We start from the raw sequence: 12644 nt of genomic DNA on the forward strand, positions 1-12644 counted from the left end.
GGTATGTCGGATAAACGTCTGCACCCCAGCTGTAGTTGTCTCTACTGCAGCGACAACAATTTGCCCCCACATTTCGGCTTCCCTCCCACAAACATGCCCAATTGTGTTCATCGAATGCCTATATCCATGCCGATGCCTACGCTAAACATTAAACAGCTGCACAGTGAAACCCTGGAGGGTTCGAGCGGTAGATGTTTGGTCTCCCATGTGCAGGAGACCCATGTTCAAATCTCAGGTGTTTCCGTCGCAGTTACCCCTCTCCGTGAGGAAAGAAAATGAAACCTGTGGATTGGCCGCTTTAACCCATTTCGGGCGGGAACCCCCCTGGTGTTTTAAGCATTCCGTTCTAATTTAGCTATTGAAAAATAGCAGATCTACAAGCTCGTAGCGCAATTTTTGTAAAATATATTCTTTCAGAGCGAACGTTTTTATTTAAATCGTTGCTTCCGGGGGGGGTGGTCCCGGGAACAACATGTTTTCAGATGGGGGTCTGCGGCCAAATACAGATATTTCTGGGGGTCCTTGACATGAAATATTGAGCACCACTGATAATATCAGTGGTGCTCAATATCTTTCCGTTTTCTGAAATACCCATGTTTCTATAATATAGAAACATGGGCATTTCAGAAAACTGTGAATGATTTAGAAGACATTTTCTAAATAAAAAGCAGGTCTAAATGGGTTAAAACTGAGGATTTCACTGTGTTGCTGCTGCTGTACCTTGAAAACCAGACAGGGAGGAGAGAGAGAGAGACGTGTGTGACCTTTGTAAAAACTACGAGTGTTGGCGGTGTCAGCCATAATGTCAGCCCATCAGGATCCGTAGTGGAGGAGTGTCTGTCCATGAGTCAGGGTGTCCGTGAGTCAGCTCTCAAGACTTTTGGCTATAATGGGACAGCTCCCAGGAGTTTAACCTGTAACGTACGAGTGTGTGTGTGTGTGACACACAAGTCTGCTAAGGAGGAGCATAGCTGAAATACCCAACCGGTTCTCAGCAAGCCTCTCCTGAGAGTCGACACGTCAAAAGATAAAAAACGAAACTTGGAAAACACCAGATGAACGTCATGGTGGATCACATGGAGTTACAAACTTAACACACTTAAACACCACATTTCCTCTTCCACTTCATATAAGCCCTCCACATTAGGCAAAGAAGAGGGAGAAATACCTCCCCCGTGTGGGCAGCAGGGGTTAGTGCAATCTGAACCGAGCTGGCTGGACGGAGAGAACAAACAGCGTGCAGTCAGTCAGCAGTCTCCTTTAGGCTGTAAACAGGGGAATAAACGGGGCAAACAGTACCCCAACGTCTTTGTTTTCACCCCAACGGTGTGTGTGTGTGTGTGTGTGTGTGTGTGTGTGTGTGTGTGTGTGTGTGTGTGTGTGTGTGTGTGTGTGTTGCATGCATCGTTGTTCCCATTGTCACTGCCCTTTGTGTTTAGGACACTTGAAGTGTCTCCCATAAGTTGTGTCTATAGAGCACGTGTGTGGGTTTTTTCTTTCTTTTGAGTGGTGCAAACCACTCCAACAACTGGCTTTGTTAGTACCCGTGTGTGTTTGTGCCTGTACGGGTGAGCATGGTTGCTATGGTTAGTATGTGACGTCACATAAGTCACAAAGTAGTTGCACCACTCAGTTCACACGGGTGTGATTTTTTAAAGACAATCCGCATCAACAAATCAAGTGCTCCTCTTATAAGGTTAACAGCATAAGTAGTATAGCAATCTTCAACGTTTTAATGGGTGGATGTGGGGGGGTGCGACGACGACGAGGGGCGCCACTCATCCAACAGCGTGATTTACTACCAGTGATTCCAGGAGGTCAATAGTCGGCAGCGAAGAAGCGTCTTAATTGGTTGCTATCCAAAACGTTGCGCTTTGTTATCTCGTCACCCAGGAGGCCATTGAAACAGGTCTGGAGTTGTTTGGTAAAACGGCCGGTGTGGCTCATTGTCGTTCTCAATGTCGTCAGTGTGTGCTACCTCAGGAAAGGAGGGGTGGTGGGGGGGGGTTTACACTCAGGATGCGCTTGATGTCGAGTCGTGGGATGACGTGTACAATGACAAGCTCCAGCTGGTTGTGGGTCTTAGGCTGGGGTATAGGAGGAGGAGGAGGAGTGGGGTTTACTTGCAGATGGCTTCCAGGGCATCCAGGGTGCGTTTGATATCTCGTATCTACGCGGCCAGGGTGTGTATGGGCTGCATGGAGCGGTCCAGCTCCTCGCAGCGGGCCATTAGCGTGTACATTCCCTACGGGGACGAGAGGACGGTGAAGAGACAACAGAGACACGACGACACAACAAACACACCTGCAAATCAGTGTTGTTTTCGTCGACTAAAACTGAGTCTAGAAACATTCGTCGACTACCTTTTTTCACTGACAAACTAAATGGAAACTAAATGAAAGCTAAGCTATGATGACTAAATCGAAGACTACATACTGTATACTGAAGTCGCAGCGCGACGCGTTGTGAGCTTGTAGATCGGCTATTTTCAGCAAGTTAAAAATCAGTCATTACCAAGGCCCGCCAAAATACATTTTAGTCGACTAAATTAACTGTAGATTTAGTCGACTAAAATCTTATGATATTCAGTCGACTAAGACCAGACTAACACTAAATCATTCCAGGTGACTAAAATGTGACTAAAACTATATGAAAACTATTCAAGAGACTATGACTAAAACTAAAATCAAATTTTGCTGCCAAAAACAACACTGCTGCAAATACACCTTAGACGTTTGTAGAGTAGTTATTGATTTATTTGTTATTTTGCTATTTCAGAACTTTTTAATGATTTTGTATCATTCATTTAATAATTTGCTATTTGTATGTGAAGCACTTTGGCCTTTGGGCTGTATTTTATTTGTATGAAAGGCTCTATACAAATAGTTTTTTTTGTGGTCCTCGTTGCCGCGCACGCATGCACGCGCGCACGCACGCACGCACACACGCACACATGTACCTTTATGCTCATGTCCACAGCCTCTCCAAGACCGTCTACTGAGTCTCTATAGGTCTGAATGTAGCCCACGCTGAGGGCCGTCATCTGGAACAACACAGAGACACACAATAAGGGTTAGAGAGCGAGAGATGTGTGTGTGTGTGTGTGTGTGTGTGTGTGTGTGTGTGTGTGTGTGTGTGTGTGTGTGTGTGTGTGTGTGTGTGTGTGTGTGTGAGAGAGACACACAAACTGCAGACAGACAGAGATTATATGCTTGTGAGAACGTGCACATGTACAGTATGCTTCAGTGTATTTGTGAGTGCTTGCGAGGTATTCAGTGTGTGTGTTCATTTTCTTTCATTTATTTATTTATTTCGAACATATTAAAACATAAATTAACAGGCAATGGAAATAAAGGAAGAACTAGATTTAAAATAATAATAAAACAAGAAATAAAACAAGGGATATCTAATATCGAAAAAGCGATAGGAAGAAGTTTAGTTAAAAACGTATCGGGTCCTACCCCTTCTTTGTGTATCAAAAAAATAAAATAAAAGTGTGTGTGTACACTGTGCAGAATGTGTGTGTGCGTGCGTGTGTTCATTCTAACATACATTCTGGATGGTTCCGTTGAGGCTACGCATCATCATCTCCACGCTGTGTGCAACTTCCTGGGTGTGTCTCTGGAGGTCCGACAGGACGGCGGGGTCGATGGGCGGGATGTCGGCCGGCCGCCGCGCTGATCCCCGACTCCGCTGGATGGGCCCCGAGCAGTCCGCTGGACGGACGGACACACACACACACACACACACACATTGGAGACTAGTGATGGCCAACCGTTAAACGCTAACTGTTACGAATGGGACATTAACAATAGAGGGTGTGCGCGTGAAGTTATGCGGGAACGCTTACTGAGTGGCAAAAAAATACTTTCTGGCCTTGACAGCCCATACATCCAAACAGAAACGTCCTGTCTGATTGCTGATGGATAATTTTGAGTTATTAGATCTGTAGATCTGTTATTTTTGGTGGATGGTAGTTTCCATGTTCTCAATAACTATGTATTTTTCATGCCCTGTATCCCACTGAGTTTACATATCATTTCTGCCCCAGCGTAAAACAGATAGTATTAAATCTCACTCTCCCCCAGTCAGCGAGTAAGATAAAAGATTGTTTTCTCCTGTTGGACGTCTTGCATTATCTGCCCCTCTGGTGAAAAACATGTTATTCGGCCTTGGTACGGTGCTAGAGCAGACAAATTGTCTCCTAGTTACGTTAGCTGGTTGTCAGTAACTTGGGCTGTGAACTACATTTACTTAAAGAACTACAATTCCCTTCGGTCACTCTTCCGGGATTTTACCGGAAGTATAATTTGCCACGTATCCCAAGTAGGCCTCCCGGCAATAGGTGTCGCCATAATTCACTTTTGGGTTACCCTCTGAACTCAAATACATTACTTCCCCATGTCCAAAGGATGTTATGACTTATGTAGTATAAAATGTTGTCACTGATGATGTGTCAGGGAGAGATCGTTTTAACGCTGTACGGACCTGCCATTTCTCTCCCGAGGTAATTTGTAATATATATCAAATGGAAAATCCATAGCTCTGGTGTGACTTGTCTTCTTCCGTGTCTGGTGTCAAACTCATTCTAAGGTATTCTGGTATACTCTCATACTTTTACTCTCTGCCTAATTCTTTCCTTTTAGTATTGTAGTTTTCCTCTAAAGTATTTATCCTTAAAAGGTATTAATACAGATTTATAAGTTTAACATTATAACAGTAAAGATAAAGTTAATATTCACTTGTTTAAAAGGTTTACAGTCCTTAATTCTGACTTCTTGAGTATTTGTACTCTATTACATTCTTACAAATTCTCCTCAACGGGACTCCTCCAGAGTCCAGATGATTGATTGGTCTTCGATCCTTCCCTTATCTATAAATTATATGCATCAATTGCATTAAACGACATTAAACTCACTTTGCAAAGTCACTTTGACACTCGATTTGCCATTCACTTTATGCATGTGTATACCCTCTATATTATCGAAATATGTCAAAATATGCTTAAAACTCAAAATGCCACTTTTTTTAACCACTTGAATCACAAGCATTCCTATTCTGGGGGGGGACGGGGGGGGGGGGGACTGTCACCAAAAATAGCTGATCTACAAGCTCACAGCGCATTGCGTTGTAGCACGTTGTGAGCTTGTAGATCTGTAATAAATCAGTAAGGCTAACGGATACCGGTTAATAACATTTCTCGGACATATTGCAAAAGGCAGGCGAAGAGGGTGCAACAGATATACAGAGAGACACATGGCATGTACACAAACACGAGCACACAAGAGAGAGATTAAAATAAAGTAGCCTTTTCCCGAAATGGCCATATATAGTATTATGGTAGGTGCTCAGATGAGCAGTTTGAGCACCATTCCTGCTTCCCTGTTCCAAATACAGTCATCCTTCCTATAACGTACTCTGTGCAGAGCCAGCAGACAGGGCCCAGGGACACTGCTGCTGTTATTATACCGCAGGCGCTTATTGCAGAGCCAATGAGGCCCAACGATAACCACTTAACACTTACAGCGCTAGCCTTTTATTGACAAATTATGATATAATTCACGCCAGCATTTTTCCCTGTTTAGCTCTAATTTTGAAAAGCCACATTTCCAGACTTCGGGTACTGATCATAAAGATAGGAAGTTGGACGATGCATGGTCAGGTCCTCTGTAGCAAACGGAGCCAAACGAGTGCAGTGGAAGGGGTTCACAGCGTCGGCTCCCTGCCGTGGAATAAACCTTGTTTTGACCAAAAATGTCATCTTGAAAGAATCCGATTGAAAGAAACAGATAGAAGGGGTGTCTATGGTGATGACGATCTAAGATGGCGCGACCCAGTGTTATGACAACAACAGCTAGCAACCCGATGCTAACGTAAGTGGCATTATGACTTGATCGATCGAATGCACTATAAAAGCGCAATTGCCGTAGGGCTACGCCAATGGCTTTAAGGGTAGCATTAAATAATAGGCTTCAATTCGTTTGCATGTTCTCCCCGTGTCCCCTAGGGCAAATTATTTTGGGGGGTCCCCAAATTATTGCAAGCGGAAAATGGAAATTAAGAATTTACATAGTACAGACACGGCCAAAGCATTTCCGGGGGTCCCCAGCCAAAAACGTTGAGAACCCCTGCCCTAGGGTAGGTACCCTCACAAAAAACATGCAGTAATCCTGGTCTCTAAACTGCCTCTCCCTGGCCAGCCGGAGCACCTGGTGGAGGAGAATGGAACTGTTTGGAATAACGTGTTCCTTCCACGCGCTACGTCCAACCAGGGAAACTCCCCCCTGTCAGGTGTAAAGGAGTGACTTGGACACTCATTCATGAAGGAAGCATGTGTTCAAGTCCGTTGCTCTCCCCAGGTTGGCGGAGGGTGTGTAGAGCCCAGGATCACATTAGAGAATTGACACTGGGTGAAAAAATGAGTTAAAAAATTGTGGAATAAAACATAAAAAAAAAAGAAAAAGATAATTGACACGGGTGAAAAATGGATTACAAAATCGTGGGATAAAAATTATAAGAAGAAATTATAATAATAGGCTTCAATTGACGTACATCTAGGTCAATGGCGCGAAGTGGGTTAATATTATTTATGTTTGAGGGTGATAGTAGAAAAAACAACAACTATTTAACAATAGATTTTGCCAACATAGCAGTGGGGAAATAAATAATGTCTATCTAAACTGCAAAACTGAAGAAAAGAAAAAAATAAAGAAATACGGTGTCATTCTGTACTGTATTGAATTTGCAACAGGGTGGAGGTGAACTCCCTTGAACTGGCTATGGCAGAAGCAACGTCACACTACATTGTGCAAGAGGAGAACAGGGAGAGAGGGCGACCCAACGGGCATGGCCGCAAAATGCCTTCTCAGGCGTGTCGCCGGTTCGACTCCCGGAGGGTCAGACTATTCTAGGGCTGATATTTCCCTCCTCTCTTTCCACCCATGCCGTCTCTCTCTCTCTCTCTCTCTCTCTCACTGTCACTATGGAAACTATTGAGAAACGGCAAAAGGGAAGAAGAGACCACCTCTAACCACTGCCGATTGTTATATTGAAGAAAATAAGTTCCAGATTGCAGCTTAAAGAGCTTTTAAACTATCCAATATGAACGTTATAACAATGTGCTAAGCTAAGCCAATTCTCTACTCGCTGGTCAATAAATGCTATTACAGCTGACAGTGGATAGATTGCAGATTGCAGAGTTTCTGTCGCGGATCCATTCCTGTGAGTCTAATCGACTACAATCCAGGAGCTACATTCATCACATCTAAGGACAAGCAATAATGATAAACCCTACTTTGTCATTTTTTCATAACTTTATTTTTTTCCCGAAATTTATGAAGTGTGGAAAGTTAAAACTAAAAGTCAACTAAGTAGGTAACATTGTAGAATAACAAAAATTAAAGCCCTTTTCAGATGGGCAGTGATTAACAGTTTAGAGAGGCCCAAGACGGAGATCAACGTCAAGTTCAAGTTCATGGTCAAGTGCCCAAGGCGGAGATTGATAAATGGGACGGAGATTAATGATATCAAAACCGATCGCATCACTCCACAGCCTAGGAGCACTTGTTGCCCAATCCTCGGTGTTGCACAACAGTGACACGTCATCGAAAATGTTCCCTGCCTGTTTAGCGGACGAAAACGAAAATCTTAAAGCGTTCATAACTCGCGATCTAAATCATCCCGTCTAATTATGAAAAAATATCCTGTGTTAGACGGCGCTCCGCGGTCCAGTCGCTAGTCGCGATAGATTTATTCTTACCTCCCGTTGTTGTCGATCGACCCTAGAGTGGTGTGGCTATTGTTAGCTGCTACACAGACATTCACAACAACTTCCGGTGCGCCGGTAAAAGTGGTCCGGGCGCTATAAATGATGGGCAACCTTTTATTAATGGATTAAATAGGTCCGGGCCATCAAGGTGTTAACGAGCCTAGTAATTCATTTTCAGACCTGCGTTTGTGTTTTTTTTATGCGCAGAGAAGTCGAGGGGAGACAACGCAAGCGTATTTACGTGGGCACGGTCCCGTGGAATTGTCGTGCGTGCACTCGTTTCATGCACACACGCACACACCGCGACTGACTAGACCTGGATTGGGTTGAGCTTTTCTTTTCTTTTCTTTTTTACGCTTGCGTGGTCACGCCTCTCATCATGAGTCGTTGATCCAGGCGACTGCGTTACTCGATACCTAGCCTCGGAAACCCAGACGTTTTTATTTCCAGGGAGAAGAAAAAAAAGTCTGGGTCCGAGTCCACTTCAATTCGGCATAGAGTAGCGCAAACGTCGATCACTCTCTGCTGATTTCTGATCGCCTGCACCTTTGTTCGTCTGAAAGTACCTTCATGCAGATCTTTGGAATATAATCAAATATGAGCAATGTGGAGGAAGAGGGGCGCCCAGAGACAATGGAAACCATATAATTAGAACACGTGTGGATCCTGGTTAAGAAGACCTGTGCATTTTTGCATAATACACGATGATAAAATACATGAAAACATAAAATCAATCAACTCCACAGAAACAATGCACACAACCCTATACTATGCACACATACAGAAACAGACAAAAACTAGATAAAGTGCCCCTCGGGGCACAGGTCTCCACCAGGCCAGGTCAGGTTGTGGCCTCCTGGTGGCGCTATAATAGGCCAATGTGAAAAGGGTGCCATTTTTTCTTACGCCTTGGATGGCAATTGGATGATTTGAGGCAAAAATCCACCTGTTGGTGGCGCTATGACAGGCCAATGTGAAAAGGGTGGGATATATTCTTTAGCCTAGTAGGAACGTCTGTGAAAGATTTCACGTAAATTTGCACGCTGCTGCACGCGTTCATGATTTGAGGCTTTTTGTTCAAAAAGGGCCAATCCTGTAAACTTTGAAAGCCAATGTTAGCCAATCAGGATGGATTATGACAGATCTGTCTTGAGCACATGACTATAGAGATACTGTGTAACGATTTGCAGGATTTTTGGACAAAATATGTAATATCAAAAAATGTGTTTTACAAAATTCAGCCTCCTGGTGGCGCTATAACAGGCCGTTCTGGAAAATTTGGGGCAGAGGTTCATCGTTGGCATCCAGGGAGTGTGTGTGCAAAGTTTGGAATCGACCGGGTTAACGGTGCCGGAGATTAGCTGGTAACAGACGGACGGACGGACACACACACACACACAACACACACAACAACACTCCACACTGGTGGAGACAACAACATGTACATACTGTAACATGCATGTGTGTACGGCCTCCACACTCTGTACTCACAGTCACTACAGTCCAGGCTAGTTTTGGAGCTCATCTTGATCTTCAGTTCCAGGTTCTTGGCGACGAAGTGGGTCAGATCTCCATCGTGGCTAACTGTACCCTCCAGCTCTAGAGCCGAGGAGATCGTAGCCCTGCGGCCCTCCGACTGACCCCCTCTGCCGCCTCCCCGGGAGCCCAAACCGTGACCTGTTTGCAATCACAATGTTAAAAACAAAAGAAAGAGTTTGCTAAATGATGTGCTTACACGCCCCAGGAATCCGTAATGGAACCTGCGAGTCAGCAATCGAATGACAGCAGTACATGTACAAATTAGGCCTTTTCCATAAAACGTTATTTCGATGCAGTCTGTGTAACGGCAGGAACTCAATGCCGTTGTTACTAAACAGCCAATATTTGATAATCATTCGGACATTCATCATTGCCAAAGATTATCCAACCATACCCATATTATCACATACCAATATAGATTTATTTATTCACCATGACAATGAGAAAACAGCATTTCATCAACACTTCAATCAACATTGAACAAAAAAAACAAAGCAAAACAAAACAAAAAGACATTGTGGTGGACTGGGGATGAGAACACAAGGACTGCTGGCAGGCTTTGCCTTCCCTTGTTGGAGGAACACATCAGCCTTCAGCCACTGAAGGTCACCATTTACTTGCTCTGTGTTGTGGTTCCGTTGCGCCCAAACTCAAGTGTCTCCTCTCAGCCATGAATTCTGCCACACCATCCAAAAATAGTGCCGTCAGCCAATTGTATTGTTTAACATGGCATGTTACTTCCACAGCAAGTGTTGCTCACGGCCACAGTTCAGCATGCGTTGGCACTCTTAACTCGTGCTTATTGGCCAGCTAGCTGTATCAGCCCTAGGGCTTATCACCGTCGGTTGGATAACCTCGGGGCAAAGACGAATGCCCGGGCAATAATTTGCGTGTCGCATATCCACAGTGTTATTTGGTCACAGAGACGATTAAATAGCGTTTAATCAACGCAGCAACCATGTTGGCCACGGTTTGACATGCCGGGTTCTCTCCGCAGCATTCGGCATGGTGTCTCAGGGTGACCGTTTGGCAGGTCGTGGCACTTTATCTTGCACTGATGATCATCTACTGCCGTATCGAGCCGATAACGGCCGATAACAGTTATCAGCCCACCGGCTGATATCAGTTATTATCACCATCTCGGTCCTTTTATCGTGCCGCTCACAGAGGGCACATAAAAGCTGGGTACGTGACATACCTCCACAGGCTTGGCTGATCTCGTCCAGGCTCTTGCTGTCCTGCATGCCCCGGACGATGCGCTCTCTCTCGGGTACATTGCGGACACGGACCTGCGCCATGACGTGGGGAGGACAGGCGATGTTGTCCGAGGAGAGGAGGCGCAGCTGGTGCTGGGACAAGGGGCCGAGGAGGATTAGTGAGATGAGGGCTGAAGAGGACAAGAGAGGGAGAAGAGGTTAGTAAACTGCTCCTAAAACACCACAGTGTCCCCCAAACTAGAGAGGTGCTCCGATCAGGTTTTTTGGGGCCCGATTCCCGGTCACCGATTCGGCGGTGGCTCAGGGGTAGAGTGGCCGGATGGGAACCATCAAGGTTCCCAGTTCGAACCCGGGCTCCCCCAGAGTTAGTGTCGAAGTGTCCTTGAGCAAGACACTGAACCCCTAATTAATGTGCTGGTTGGTGCCTTGCATGGTTTCCTCCTTGGATAAAGGTGCTATATATAAATTTACCATTTACCGATTGTTTTGTACTCGATCGGCCGATACCGATAACCAAAATTATTATGTCAAAGGTTTAGGTGTGTCAAAAATATGAAAAACGATATTATACTATATATCTGATAGATTTTTATACCACTTAAATGGTATAAAAGATGTGTTTCTCCAGTGAAAATCGATCAATCGGAGCACCTCTACCCCAAACAAATAAAAGGCATAAGGCCTACATCAAAACACACTAATAGACCGTGTCAAGTGCATCAGGGTTCAACATGAACTTCCTTCCTTATTTCTCAGTCAAGGAAGTGGATTGGATTGAAAAAGGACAATGCTGTTGTCAATCGGAAAACATATTTACAGATATAATTGTTTTAAATCAAGCGAAAATGGTCTCACCTGAGTCACCTCATCATCCTCTGGGCTTCCTGCATCATGTTGCTTCCATCTCTGTTTCTCTCTCTTCTCGTCATCCTCCTCATCTTGTTTCTCCTTCTATCCGTCTCCATCCATCTCTTCCCTGGCGCTAACCTCTACGGTCTCTACGGTGTCTGCCTGCTGTCTGTCTGCAGCACCGACGGGGTCTGCTCGTTGAGGCGAGTCTTTGGATTCCGTGTGCTGCGGTGAGTCCCCTCGTGGAGATGCGCCCGGGGACTCACCGGAACGAGGAGAGACCTCCGGGGGAATCTCTGTGTCTTTGGGGCCTATTTCTGTGCCTCCTCCGGTGCACGTGGCTGTGGGAGCGGAGGGGCCAAGTGCATGCGGCGAAGGCAGCGACGTTGTGTGTGGCCGAGCGTCCAAATCGTGAGTCACGGAACTGTCTAGTTCTGCATCTAAGCGTCCCTCCCCGTCACAAACTCCCTTCTCCACATGATCCACGTGGTTCTCGGTGTCTCCCAGGGGTCCGTCCTCTGATCCCTGTCCAGGACAGGGCACTAGTCTGCTCCCTCCACATTTAAATGAGCCTGGGACAACAACGTGGGCGTGTGGCGGCGGGCCGTTCTCACTACAGGGTTCTGGAGAAATATCTGTCAAGACCGCATTGGCTGCTTCCGGCACCTCTGTGCCAATCACAGGGGAGAGACTCATCCCTCCACCTGCTACGGGGAGTACTGGAGAAGAATGTCATTGATCAACAACAATTACAAATACTTAAAACTTCAAGAAAACGTGTGTATAATTGTATGAACAACAAGCCAAATAGTATGTACGTGTTAGTCTGCTTTGCTAGTAAAGGGATTCTAATTATTTACTTACAAAGCACTTGTTTAGTGTTTAGTAGTAGTAGTTTATAAAGAGCTTTACATTAATATATAACAATTAAGAAGCCATAGATCAGGTGTATTCAACTGGCGGCCCGTGGCCGCATCCCTGGAAGAATTTTTGAAAAAAAAGAAAAGAAAAGAAGAAGAAAAACAGCTTGTGTGTGTGTGTCCAGCTGGTGCTCGTTGACGGTCGTTAATGTCAAATAGGTCTACATCTATTCCAGGGTAGCATATATACATGTATAGCTCATTACTGTGAACAAATGTAGATACATCTTCGTGTTTGAGCACAAAATCCATTTTGAGAACCCAAACATTTTCCGCATGCCCACACAGCGTGCAGGCTGTGTAGCCCCCCTACACACAATCATTCTACAGTTGTGGCCCCCGGCCTAATCT

The 12644-nt window shown here is 45.1% G+C and overlaps 1 protein-coding gene across 1 annotated transcript; it reads right to left on the bottom strand.

Annotated features, from left to right (window-relative positions):
* Positions 1–1401: 1401 nt before the first annotated feature.
* On the bottom strand, positions 1402–10627 carry LOC306939205 (BLOC-1-related complex subunit 6-like). The gene is made up of 5 exons (XM_079523747.1): positions 10506–10627; positions 9260–9445; positions 3553–3716; positions 2960–3043; positions 1402–2245 (listed from the first exon to the last, which is right to left on the bottom strand). The coding sequence occupies exons 1-5, from the start codon at positions 10603–10605 to the stop codon at positions 2171–2173; spliced, it is 609 nt and encodes a 202-aa protein (XP_079379873.1). The 5' UTR covers positions 10606–10627; the 3' UTR covers positions 1402–2170.
* Between the last annotated feature and the right edge of the window lie 2017 nt (positions 10628–12644).

This window comes from Electrona antarctica, assembly GCF_951216825.1.
Source record: "Electrona antarctica genome assembly, chromosome: 2".
NCBI lineage: Eukaryota > Metazoa > Chordata > Actinopteri > Myctophiformes > Myctophidae > Electrona > Electrona antarctica.

Bases quoted from the DNA above. Each gene is read 5' to 3' on its own strand.
- LOC306939205 (XM_079523747.1), bottom strand. From the start codon at position 10,605: ATGGCGCAGGTCCGTGTCCGCAATGTACCCGAGAGAGAGCGCATCGTC. The intron at 9,446-10,505 runs GTATGTCACGTA...GATTGCAAACAG, and splicing joins GATCAGCCAAGCCTGTGGAG to GTCACGGTTTGGGCTCCCGG. The intron at 3,717-9,259 runs GTGAGTACAGAG...CCGTCCGTCCAG, and splicing joins TAGCCTGGACTGTAGTGACT to CGGACTGCTCGGGGCCCATC.